The sequence below is a fragment of the Corythoichthys intestinalis genome, chromosome 19 (genome assembly GCF_030265065.1).
Source record: "Corythoichthys intestinalis isolate RoL2023-P3 chromosome 19, ASM3026506v1, whole genome shotgun sequence".
NCBI lineage: Eukaryota > Metazoa > Chordata > Actinopteri > Syngnathiformes > Syngnathidae > Corythoichthys > Corythoichthys intestinalis.
The window spans coordinates 38,883,408-38,897,354 of NC_080413.1; the positions used below are offsets into that span (position 1 = coordinate 38,883,408).

At 38.2% G+C, this 13,947-nt stretch overlaps 1 protein-coding gene across 2 annotated transcripts in view; it reads left to right on the forward strand.

Annotated features, from left to right (window-relative positions):
* The window catches only part of stxbp6l (syntaxin binding protein 6 (amisyn), like), a 28,183-nt gene extending 14,693 nt beyond the window's left edge, over positions 1-13,490 (forward strand). Inside the window, exons 5-7 of one of the 2 annotated variants that reach the window (XM_057823621.1) lie at positions 3,748-3,846; positions 6,158-6,270; positions 11,040-13,489. In XM_057823621.1, coding sequence (XP_057679604.1) covers positions 3,748-3,846; positions 6,158-6,270; positions 11,040-11,063 — 236 coding nt within the window. In that variant the 3' untranslated portion in view covers positions 11,064-13,489. Of the gene's footprint in view, positions 1-3,747; positions 3,847-6,157; positions 6,271-11,039 lie in introns of both variants that reach the window. The other variant, XM_057823622.1, reaches the window with a different exon arrangement.
* Positions 13,491-13,947: the final 457 nt, after the last annotated feature.

The following is a 13,947-nucleotide window of genomic DNA, read 5'->3' on the forward strand; positions in this document are numbered from 1 at the left end:
CTGTGGTTCGCGAGAGAGCATTTGGATGACCCAGAAGAGGACTGGGAGAATGTGTTCATTCATGGTTCATGAATGGTTCGGATGAAACCAAAATACAACATTTTGGTAGAAACACAGGTTCTTGTGTTTGGAGGAGAAAGAATACTGAATTGCATCTGAAGAACACCATACCCACTGTGAAGCATGGGGGTGGAAACATCATGCTTTGGGGCTGCTTTTCTGCAAAGGGACCAGGACGACTGATCTGTGGAAAGGAAAGAATGAATGGGGCCATGTATCGAGAGATTTTGAGTGAAAATCTCCTTCCATCAGCCAGGGCATTGAAGATGAGACGTGGTTGGGTCTTTCAGCATGACAATGACAATGATCCCAAACACACAGCCAGGGCAACAAAGGAGTGCCTTCGTAAGAAGCATTTCAAGGTCCTGGAGTGGCCTAGCCAGTCTCCAGATCTCAACCCCAGAGAAAATCTGTGGAGGGAGTTGAAAGTCCGTGTTGCCCAACGACAGCCCCAAAACATCACTGCTCTTGAGGAGATCTGCATGGAGGAATGGGCCAAAATACCAGTAACAGTGTGTGAAAAGCTTATGAAGAGTGACAGAAAACGTTTGACCTCCGTTATTGCCAACAAAGGGTACATAAGTATTGAGATGAACTTTTGGTATTGACCAAATACTTATTTTCCACCATGATTTGCAAATAAATTCTTTAAAAATCAAACAATGTGATTTTCTGTTTTTTTTTTCCCACATTCTGTCTCTCATGGTTGAGGTTTACCCATGTTGACAATTACAGGCCTCTCTAATATTTTCAAGTGGGAGAACTTGGCAAAATTAGTGGTTGACTAAGTACTTATTTGCCCCACTGTACTTGGCCGTCAATGGCATGGATGTGCAAAGCTCTCATTGGCATCTGTGTACTTGGGCAATGCAGTGTAAATGCCATTGGAAATGAATGGGTGATATGGACATACATGGCTGTCAATGGCTTCCCATTATAAATGAATGGGACAGTTTTGGGGAATTTTGCTCGAACCGTATTTTTGTTCCAAATTCTGTATACAACTTTTATGCCCATTACCGTCCTGGAATTTTTAATATCCAAGTTATGTGATTTGGTCAAAAAGTGTAGGACAAGTAGCGTTTTGAAAAAAAAAAAAAAAACCTTTTTTTTTTTTTTTTTTCAAAAAACCCACGTTTATCGGCGAGTGGAGAATTTTTTGGGGTCATTTGAAAAAGAGCCATCGTCGCGCAAAAATCCTGGTCGTTTTGATATTCGTGCGGTGTCAATCGGCCAAACGGTTTGGGCTTTGCAGCGTGCCGAAAAAAATGCTAAGAATATACGGATCAAATAAAGCTGAAGAATTTTACAATCTGGACCTTTGCGGTGCAAAGCTCAATATAATGACTGCATTATCTCATCTGTATATAAAGTATATATATACAATACTGTCATTGTTCCCTATAAGCTACACGCTTGCGCAATCGCGCACTGTTTGCACAAACTCGGCGTACAAGAAAATCGATGCAGCGCACAAAATAAAATTCAACAGAAACGTATAGTAGTGTCACTTGGAGTACTGCCGGCGCCGCAGCACGTCACTCCTATTGGTGGTTTCGATACAGCAACGCGACGCTCTTATTGGTGCGTTAGATATGGCAACGCGACGCTCCCATTGGTGGATTACTACACCACGATTGTATACAGTTGTGAGGCGCATGACGTGGGTGGGTGCGGAGACAATTAATGAGCACAGAGTGAGCTAGACTCCTGTGCTGATTTATGGAAGAAACATTCCGCTGCCAAGTTTTGGAAGTGCTACAGTATTAATTAAAATCTAATTTTAGAACTGATCTGTACCATTTTGCAACGTAACTCAATGAGCAACTGGTGTCAAGCCAATAATACGATACAGTTCATTTCACTAATGCTAACAAGCCAATCATAGCGTTGACAGTGTTGCGCATATGTACCCTGTCCATACGCCCCATGCAAGTTCGCTAGCTAACAACAGTCCAGCGGAGTTAAGAGACGCAAATTCTAACCCCTTATCATGGCGAATTGAATGGGCAGCAAAACAACACTCATCGAGCTAAAGTAAAAAAAGGAATGCGGTTCTGTGAAGATGGAATAGCTGTCGGAGTATATGCAAATATAAGAACAAGTGGTGAATCTGAGTAAGATTTTTTTGTCTGAATAGTTTTAATGTGGAAGTTTGATATACTCCCATTGTGGTTGTTCATTATGTTTTATTTATCAACTCACCTATGCCACAATTGGACCTTTTCCAGGCCAAAGCAAGACTTTCCCCATGGTTATAGCAGGACTCTCACATACAACACATACACATCTCATGAACAATGAGACGTTTGTATTTTACATTTTAAGTGGGCCAAATCAATTATATTAAAAGTAAACTAATGCAAATTGCTGCTGTATTTTCATTCTTTTAATAAGCCATGTAACTTGCTATGGTCCAAGGTTTTGAACAGGGGTGATACTAGTGTGTGGCCACAGCGGACACATCTGATGTTGCTCACAGTGGTCCTCAGTTTGCTCAGGGAGCTTGTGTGTCTGCTCAGACACATGAGAAATTAGAGGGAACATTGAGTACTGTATATAAATATGTGGTGCATTGGTCGCAGAGTGGTTAATAATAATAATACATTTTATTTATAAAGCACTTTACATTTGAAAAAAAAAAAAAAATCTCGAAGTGCACATTACCATGTAAGAAAATAAAAAGACTAAGAATAAAAGAGTAAAAGCAAAAATAGACAGAAACACAGATAAAATCGGATAGGAATCAGATAAAATAAGATGGATAAAATTAGCCAGGGTAAGCTTTTTTAAAAAGGTAAGTTTTTAGTCTTTTTTTAAAGGCATCCACTGTCTGCGGGGCTCTTTGGTGGTCTGGGAGGGCATTCCATAGACCTGGAGCAGCAGCTGCAAAGGCCCTGTCGCCCATAGTCTTGAGCCGAGTCCTGGAATAAGTGTGTGTACCAGGACCAAAAAAAATTATCAGTAAGGATGGCCTTAATGTTGGAAGGAAGCTTGAGAGCTCCCATCGTACCAAAAAAATAGAATTTACAGGTCATAGCCAAACAGTGAATATGCAATCAATATGAAAATAAATAGAGAAAGTGATTATTTGTATAAAAAAAAGGGGAAAAAAAGGAAATATTTACATACAATGTGAATAAATGGAAATATACAGTGTGTGAAAAGCTTGTGAAGAGTTACAGAAAACGTTTGGCCTCTGGTATTGCCAACAAAGGGTACATAAGTATTGAGATGAACTTTTGGTATTGACCAAATACTTATTTTCCACCATGATTTGCAAATAAATTCTTTAAAAATCAAGCAATGTGTGTTTTTTTTTTTTTTCACATTCTGTCTCTCATGGTTGAGGTTTACCCATGTTGACAATTACAGGCCACGCTAATATTTTCAAGTGGGAGAACTTGCACAATTAGTGGTTGACAAAATACTTATTTGCCCCACTGTATATGTACAAATCTCTCTCTTGAACTAAATCAAAGATTGAGTTAAAGCTCAATACAGATACCATAAAGGTTTATTCTCTTTATTGCACATAGACAATCAGTGAAACAAAATTCATTCTTCATGTTAATATCCTGTCCATAATGATTCAAATACCATGATTTGCCTGTAATGTTTTTACCTTCACTGGATCCCGGGTTTTAAATGCTCGTGTGTTTTTTTTTTTTTGTGGTGGTGAGGCAGATTCCTCCAACATGACTTTGTTCATCTATCGCTGCAAAGCGCTCTTGGTTCATATGAGGAACAAGATGAATGCAAAGCAAAGGAGGGCAAAAAATAGAGGTAATTTATTTACTGACAAAAAGGAACCAGTTAGTGCTTTATTATATTTTATTTGAGACTCTTTTAATAGTTTTAGTTTGTTTTTGGTTTTGTTTTATCTGTTGTCCATTGTTTATTCTGCACCTCTCTCCAACTGAAAGGCGCTACTGTGTTCTGTGGTAAGCGATCACATGAGTAGTGACTGTTGATTTTGGGGAGGTAGCAACAATACAGTTCAAAACAATAGCTGGCTTTTACCGAGGCAATCATTGTACTGAAACTGAGAGGGAGCTTGTTGCACCACTAACAGAGGCAGTATAAAGAATGAGGAGATGCCATAGTAGCATCTCACGATTTAGCTACACTTGATGATTTCAAATGGGGTGTAATGGTACACACAAGTCATAGTTCTGTAAGTACCTCAGTACGGGGGTCACAGTTTGGTACAACAGGTAAAACAAAAAGGCTTTTTATTATTTTTTTAAGTTAAAGTTTGTTCTATTGGATAAAACAAAAAAGCAGCTCTTATTAAAGTGCAAAATAAATAGAAAAAAAGATCAAACTTGTGAATTTGTGTTTTTATTGTTCTAACATTATTTATGCCATTATCAGTTTATGTGCAAAAATAGACAACACACCCTTTTTTGTAGGGATCGATTGAGGTACCAGATAAAGTCAGGTAGCACTCGCCAGCTGGCAACATTGGTAACTTTTTTGTAAAAAATAAGATACGGTGTTATGAAAAAGAATCTAAACTTTTTGGAATTTCTCACATTTCTACATAAAATCACCATCAAATGTGATCTGATCTTTGTTAAAATCACACAGATGAAAAAAACAGTGTCAAGCGATGACAGAAGGGGAAAAAAGTAAATGACCCATCACATTTAATATTTTGTGCCCCCCTTTGGCAGCCATGATTTTAACCAGACGCTTCCTGTAGCTGTAGATCAGTCTGGCACATCGATCAGGACTAATCTTGGCCCACTCACCTCTACAAAACGGCTGTAGTTCACTCAGATTCCTAGGATATCTGGAATGAATCGCTGTCTTTAGGTCATGCCCCAGCATCTCAGTGGGGTTCAAGTCTGGACTTTGACTTGGCCACTCCAGAATGTGTATTTTGTTCTTCTGAAACCATTCTGAAGTGGATTTACTTCTCTATTTTTGGAACATTGTCTTGTTGCAGCATCCATCCTCTTTTTAACTTCAATTGTCTGACAGACGGCCTCATGTTTTCCTGCAAAACATCCTGATGAACTTTTGAATTAATTCTTCCATTAATGATTACAAGTTGTCCAGGCCCTAAAGGAGCAAAACAGCCCCAAGTCATGATGCTCCCTCCACCATGCTTTACAGTGGGGTTGAGGTGTTGATGTTGGTGAGCTGTTCAATTTTGCTCCACACATGAGGTTGTGTGTTACTCCCAAACAATTCAACTTTGGTATCATCAGTCCACAAAATATTTTGCCAAAACGTCTCTGGAGTTTCCAAGTGTCCTTTTTGTGAACATTAAACGAGCAACATTTTTTTTTAGACAGCAGTGGCTTCCACTGTGGAGTCCTCATGTCACATTTGATGCAAACTTGACATTGTGTCAAATGTCTTTGAATTAGGACATTTATTGATGTTAGTCAGCAGCATTTATTCAGGTTCATGACAGCTACTGTAGGATTTATGTAATGATTGTCAGGTGTCATGTCATGACTATGACAGCCTTATGACACTGTCATAAGAAGCATTCAGATAATGTTACTGAATTGTATGCAAGTTTGGTAGATGTTTGGGGGTCGGATGGTTGGTTCTGTAGGATAGCCAATTTTATTAAACCCTGCTACATGTGGACAAACCCTAAATCTGGTCCTGAAGAGTCCAGGGTGTATCTTGCTTCATCTAATCCAAAGTCAGCAAGGTCGGCTCACAAATGATGTGTACAGATTTTGGTGTGATGTGCTTAATAGGCTTTTTTTCATTTGTGTATCAGATTCACAATTCAGGGTGATAATAAGGTTTGTAGTTACAATTTTTCACCACCAGGTAGCGGCAAACCACACAGCATGAGGCACAACTATAGCTCATAATCAAACTCCATCATGATGTCAAAGCTATCTCAAACTGGTATAAAGTTGCCCTTAAAAACACAAATATTGTAGTAAATGCCATCTAGTGTAACAGCCTGGTGTATTGTCTGAAAAATATTGTTGCATTAAACTAAAAGCTATTCAAATACTGTATCCATCAAGTGTGTCAAAATGATATGTATCTCACCTAACCCTACATTCAGTGGAATATTTTGAAAATCAAAATTTGTACTCACATTACATTTTTGCAGTCCCTCAGATAAAAATGTCTCTGGGAGAGCGCGGGGATAAACTGACTGAAGCTGAAGACAAGACTGTCGGACTGGTACACACAACCAAGCAGCTTGCAGACATTGCTCATAAGGTAATTAAAAGACTAAATCTAAATTTAAACTATTCCAAAAGTCATAAGAATTAAAACAAATAATGGATAATAAGGGAGAGAGCTTTACTGAAGTTGCCCTGCAGACAGAATGACAATTTATTCTTTTACCTCAGTATGTCGCCTATCAAATGAACTTTCATCTCCTAAAATTTACTTTGTAACGCATTAAATGTTCCTAATCTGATTACTCGATTATTTGAACTAATTAGTTGATAGATTAATCGATTACGAAAATAATCGATAGCTGCAGCCCTACTGTCAATGGCATTATATGAGTTAATACTTGAAAATGCATTTTAACAACTCATTTCTTTCCCCACCTGATTCTGATCTTCTAAAAATGATCGGGTAATCAGGCAGATTTCCAACCACGCGATTGCAAGGGCGTAGGTTGGGTTTCAACATTGGTAGGGAGGATATAACAGCTTATCCTGATTGTACACTTTTTGCTGGAGACAGGACATTAAAATGACCAAACGGATTATTGAATGGGGGTCAGGGCTACATTTCACACAAATATGAACCTAATTAATTGATATGCTAAATGATCAATTTTAAAATAAATCTGTATTGACTTATACTACTTTCATGTGTATTGGTTCAGGTGATACAACGTTTGATATATACATGAGAAAACAAGACATTTCATCCAATATTGAACCATTTTCAGTCAATCAATGTCTTTATTTTTGATGTACATTCTTGAAAACAGCCAACAATTGCATCTCAGATGTGACTAGAATAAAAAAAGACAAATTCACTGCTTTCACTCAAAAAACTTCAAGATCTTATATATAAAAAATATTTTTCTTACCTAAAAATGTAATTACGCTTGAAAACACACATCACTTAAAAGTTAGATATTTTAATTGCTTCTTCCTCTATGCATGTGGCGTCAGTCCGTTGTCCCGCATTAAAAGTAGTCCGGGCAAAACGTGATGCTTAGAGCTGGCAAAATTAAATGATTCCGCGAGGTGAATAAAATTACTCGGATCAGTTTTTAAACTTGCTTAAGTATTCGTTTCAGCTCTAGTTTGATTCAAACCTTGGTCATAGACTTGATAATGTATTGATGTGACGCCTTCCTGAAGGGGGCCGTCCCACACTCAAAGCGATCTAATGCCGGATTTAGGTTGAAAAAGTACAAAAGTTGTACTGCATACAAACAGGAAACATTGTATCAGGAGTGAATTGTTCAAGTATTCAAGGTAATTATTATAATTTCATACCATGCATGCACTTTGAAACGTTGTGAAAAAAATCAATGGGAGAAATAAGCCGCTACAGCATTGGCATTATACTTTGCAATATTTACGTAAAATAACTGCTAACTGCCCGTTTTTTTGCTGTTAACCAAGAATTGAGACTGTTTTATGTCCATATCTATAAATAATTCAGGGATTTAAACATTTATTCACAAGAATTTTCAATGTAAAAAGCTCTTTGTTGTACTAAGGGGGCCGGCACAGTGGCTTAAACACTACCAGCACATTCACCCTATTTACGTAAAATAAATGCTAACTTCCGTTTTTTTGCTTATAACCAAGAATCGAGACTGTTTTACATCCATATCTATGAAGAATTCAGGGATTTTAGCATTTATTCACAAGAATTTTCAACGCAAAAAGCTCTTTGTTGTACTAAGGGGCGCCACATTGACATAACTAGCAGCACATTCAACATATTTATGTAAAATAAATGCTAACTACCTGGGTTTTTTTTGTTTGTTTTTTTGCTTTTAACCAAGAAACGAGACTGTTTTACGTCCATATCTATAAAAAATTCAGGGATTTAAGCATTTATTCACGAGAATTTTCAACGGAAAAAGCCCTTTGTCTACATTTGGCGGCCGCTAATTTGCATACTGACTAGCATCATATTTTGCAATATTTACGTCAAATAAATGCTAACTGTATGTTTTTTTTTTTGTGTGCTTTTAACCAAAAACCGAGGCAATTTTACGTCCATATCTACAATGAATTCAGGAATTTAGGCATTTATTCACAAGAATTTTCAACGGGAAAAGTTCTTTTTCTGTCTTTCCACTCAGTCAGCTTTGACTGAGATAGGCCCCCTATGAATCGGTGCCGCGCCCCGTCAGTACATTATGAAGTCTATGCCTTGGTTTTCAAAAACTACTAAAGAAACATTTTGAAGCGCAAGTCCCCTTATTAAAAAAATAAAACAGGTGCTTGTCAAGAATGGGTACACTTCTGGGGGACTTTGGAGCACCCTGAGACTTTAACTTAAGTACTGTAATATGAAAGTGATTTTGGAAAAAAATAATGAAAAAAAATCTGAGATATCCAAGGACCGATCTACATTTGAGAATTACTGAACTACCCCAACACTCAAACCAAAGTACTCTCATGAAATTCTGATGTGTGATTTCATTTCACAGATTGTTTTTTCCATGTCAGATCACGTTCATGTCAATGTCCCCCTGCAGTGGACCCATTCTTGGGTAGCTCCCAGTATTTTTTAATAAAGGGACTTGCACTCCTAACCCGCGTTGCGTTACCATAATGCACAGAATGATCCAAATAAAGGACGGCTGGCTTGACTTCGTTGTGGAGGATGGCCAGACCACTGTAGTTTTGCAGGTTAGCAAGTTCACACAGTTTATTGTTATGCTAACACTGATGCAGGTTGGATTTTCTGTCGCAAAACTAGTGGTGTTTCCCCTACTTCCACGACATTGACGTCTTTTTGCAATACTTACAGTGGTTGCTGCTGGCCAAAAAATACTAATATCCCTCCTCTTCGAAAGGTGCGGAGGAGTCGGCATGCTGTTGATATGAACCTGTCGTGGCTTTGTGAGTGTGCCTGTGTTGCCGTTGGGGGATGGGGGAGAGGGGGGTGGGGTGTGCGGTCAAGTCATCAGCCAATCAAACGTGCGTTTGAGGGAAATTAAAAAAAAAAAATAAAAAAAAATAAAGAAAATAAAAAATAAAAAAATAAAAAGACCGCCACATTCAGCAAGTGAAAGGGCATAATAGAAGTCTGAAACATAGACTTCATAATGATATTGACCGGTCAGATTCGGCCTTCAATGCGCCACGCCTTCAAGTAGGGGGACATCCCACAACCTGCTTCAGTTATTCGCAGTCGGTCGCACCAACACATGTAGCAATCCAACACCAGATTTAGGTTGAAAAAGTATGAATGCTGTACCGCATACAAACAGAAAGGATTGTCTCAGAAGTGATTTGTTCGGAGATTCATGTAATTAATATATTTTTTGTTTTTTTCACAAGAATTTTCAACGTGAAAAGGTCTTTGTTGTAAGGCTGCCGCCACATTGTCTAACAGACTAGCATCAATTTTCGACATATCTACGTAAAATAAATACTAATTGCCCGTTTTCTTTGCTCTTTTAACAAAGAATTGAGACTATTTTACATTCATATCTATAAAAAATTCGGGGATTTAAGCATTTATTCAAAAGAATTTTCAACGTAAAAAGCTCTGTTGACATAAGGTGGCCGCCACATTGACTAACAGGCTAGCAGTGTACTTCGACATATTTATGTGAAATAAAGGCTAACTGCACGTTTTATTTGGCTTTCAATAAAGAATTGAGACTGTTTTACGTCCATATCTATAAAGAACTCAGGGATTTAAGCATTTATTCACAAGAATTTTCAATGTAAAATGCTCTTTGTAGTGATAAGGCGGCACCACAGTGGCTTAAAGACTAGCAGCACATTCGACATATTTACGTAAAATAAGCCAACTACCCGTTTTTTTTTTGTTGCTTTTAACCAAGACTCGAGACCGTTTTGCGTCCATATCTTTGAAGAATTTTCAACGAAAAAAGCTCTTTGTCTGTGATTCAACTCGGTCAGCTTTGATGGCCATGCCAACGATACAGGCCCCCTTTTATTCGCCCCGTGTCTCGTCTATATCATTATGAAGTCTATGTCTGATCATAATGAAAATAATTCACTTAATAATGGTAAGAGTCTATTATAACATCCTTACAACATATGGGAAGACACCCTAAATTACCTGTATAAATGAACTCATTGTATAATGAAAATAACGTTGCTGAAAAGTTGGTGGGGACAATTTGTGCATCCTGAAAAGTTGGTAGTGTTATGTCCCTACCATCCCAATGCGAACCTACGCCCTTGCGGGATTGGATCGGGGATAACATTATTTGTTTTTGTCCTTAATGCTCGCGCAAAAAGTTCCAAAGTAATGCAGGGTGTTTAGTCTCTTATGTGCCGAAGCAGCTTTGAAGGCTTCATTGCCTCGTTTGCTATAGTTTTTGGCCACATATTATGCAGAGCAGACGTGATTCACAAAAAATCTGATGAAATTCCAGAAGAGATGAGAAATAGAGGATATCTATCAGTCTGGACAGGGTTAAAAAGCCATTTCTATTAAAGGTTTTAGAGTGTCCCAGTCAAAGTTCGGACTTGAATCCAATTTGCTGAGGCGTGAACTTGTAAAAGACTTTAATCTTCAAGGAAGATCACCACAGAGATGTGAAAGATTTATTGCCAATTCAAGAAAGTGCTATATTTGCTGCTTAGATGTTTTAACCAGTTATTAAGTTTAGAGAACATTTAATTTTCACAACAGGCCAGGTAGAGCTTGGAGTAGTATATTTCCTTCATCTGATATTTACATCTATGTTTGATGATTTTTAACCTCAAAATGTGGGGGAAAATATGCAAAGAAAATAGAATTTATAAGGGGCATTTACTTTGTGTGTGTATTTCATTTTTCTTCTATTTCAGATTGCCTTGAAACGTGCAAAATAGAATTCTATGGACCATTGCAGGAGGATGGATATGCTGCCTACGTCACACATGCCTAATTACCTAATTCAAACATTTATGATTTGTATGTTGTCACTTTATGTATTCAGAATGACAGCTTTAGAACTTGTGTGCACTTAAGGGACAAGACTATGATGCTTATATATATATATATATATAAGGGCTGTCAAACGATTAACATTTTTAATCGAGTTAATTATAGCTTAAAACATGCCATATTTTTCTGTAAATTATGTATATATTCTGTAAAATAAATTGTTGGAATGGAAAGATAAGACAAGATGGATATATACATTCAACATACGGTACATAAGGACTGTAGTGGGCATTTCACTCTACTGTCATTTAAATCTGTCTATGCTGTCCTCACTCCGAAGCGTCTACTTTTCCAAAGCTAGACAGCTAGTGAACGACGCCTTAATAATCAGACTTCTTCCTTTTTCATCTGATTTATTAATAAAATGGCCTCAAACCATTGTCCTCTTTAGACCGTTGTAAAACTACAAAAAAAAGTACACAAGCATTGCATTAGCAACAACGTTAGCTTAGCACGCCATACAGGTTCACTAAACATAAACAAAAAGCGTCTCATACAAAAAATATAACATTTCGCTTACTAACATAATATGTACATTCTTTACAACAACCATACTTACGGACAAATCCTGTCCAAGGATCATATAAGCACAACATTACAACGTAGGCGTCAGCCCGAGACGTCGTGCAGCCATATTGAACTGGCAAGAACACAATAAACCATGTCGCAAAGTGACCACAAGAGTTCGCTGTTAGACAGCACAAAAAGCCTTGCTGTAAAACTTACCAAAAGGCAGAATACTGTCTGAGCGGGACATATGCGTTAATTGCGTCAAATATTTTAACGTGATTAATTAAAAAAATTAATTACCGCACGTTAACGCGATAATTTTGACAGCCCTAACATATATATATACATACATATACTGTGCCTGTCATCAGATAAACCTTTTTGTTGTAAAATTAGCTTTTGGACAGCTTGAAACAAAGCGCCAAATCTACCAGAGTGCATGTTGTTGTCACAACTCATGGTTGTGTAATGCTGTGGAATTGTATTTTGTCCCAAATGTCTCTGTCCATGTTCCCTGAACATTAGTCCACCTGTCAGTTATTGTGTATATCGTCTGCTGATCATGGCGACTAGTCTTTGTGTCTGTGTGATGTATGTCTTGTCTATGTGAAGTAAATTGAGTACAGTATGTTGAGCAGTGGTGGAAATTGAAGATCCGTGAGTGTACGAAGTTAAAAATAATAAATAAATGTTTTAATAACTGTATGTCTGGATTACTGAGCTTGAATAGCAGGGCCACCCCAAAAATGACAGTATTGTTTTTTTTTTTTAACATATTGTATATTTTGTAAATATTGTATTTTCACATCTAGAAACCAATGAGCTTTGCCTCACTCTGTAGCGCTGCTAGCACAGACTTGTATGGATGTAGTAGTGGGGGAGTCAGTCAATGGGGTTACCAGCTATTTACGAAGCTCATGCTGTTTTTTTGTTTAACTTTCAGTGCGTATGACACCAAAAAGCATGTTTACTTCATATTTCACATGGTGTTTTATTTATGAATGAAATGGACTGCTTGGATGTGTCTGGAAGCGATCGTTTTATAGACCCCAATCACCAACGTCACACAATCACGTGATCGCTGTATTGTGCCGCCATATTGTTCGTTATTGTGTGTCGTATTGTCAATGATCGTAGTTTGTAAAGGTGCAAATTATGGAAGCCCTGGTGCTTTCAGACGCTGTAAACTGATTGGATGAGTTGCATAAAAGCCGTTATTTGGAAAAGCTTTGGTCGATCCAGTCGCCAGATCCATATTTGATGCGCAAACCGATGTTTCCTCCCGTCCGGTCCCATCCCGTGCGTCAGAGCTCGTCCTGAGACCACAAAATTTCCAATCATACTCCAGTTTATGTCACGATGAGGAGTCGAGTGCCCAAAATTGGCACCGGCCTGAATATAAACCGACATTTGGTCAGCTGAGTGTCACCGTTGTCACGATTGTAAAGTGAAATTTGATCGACAACGGGCCGGTGTGTGCCGAAAAATAGTGTCCCCGCGTGAAATGTTCGCCATGCCGGTAGCGCATATTTATAACGCTTTATTGACGTGAAAACATCAAATGTTTTCATGGACGCATTACAGTAATGGATTTACGACTGTAAGATCAGTTTTAAATAATTAAATTACACAAAATATTAGTAATGTATTTTAGTAACAATTCGTGGACTGGGCCACATAACCGTCTTTGAACAGAAATGTATTAGTCTACAGGTTTTCACGACCATATCCCAATGACAATCACACAGGTATGACATTTATTAGTTCAAGCAGGGTAAAATAATACATATTCACAGTACAAGAAAGTCGTTTCCGTGTGGGTGCTCCCGTCAGGGGGACATTTCCCGCAGGGCGGCTATTTTTTGGCACAACACCTGTTGTTGCGCTCACCTTCTTGCTGCGCGACCATGGCGACGAGCTTCGTAGTCTCCGACTGATGATGTCTGTGATCGTGTTGACATCATATTGATGTTTTCGCCGCTGTATAACGGCTGTCGACACAAACGCGTCATGGACCGAGATAAACAAACTGTGCTGCTTTCGAGATTTGCCCTTTTAACAATGGGCACACAGCATCTACTAAAATGACCGTTTATCTTCTCTGTTACTGCAACCAACCGCCACACATCCCTTCACCATTTTGATTAATCAATGTTAACGATTGTCAGGAAGGTTTTTGGGTTCGTTTACTAGGCGGTGATTCCCTAGACAAGCAGAAAAACACGCAGTACGTAGCGGTAATATGTCAACACGATGAGC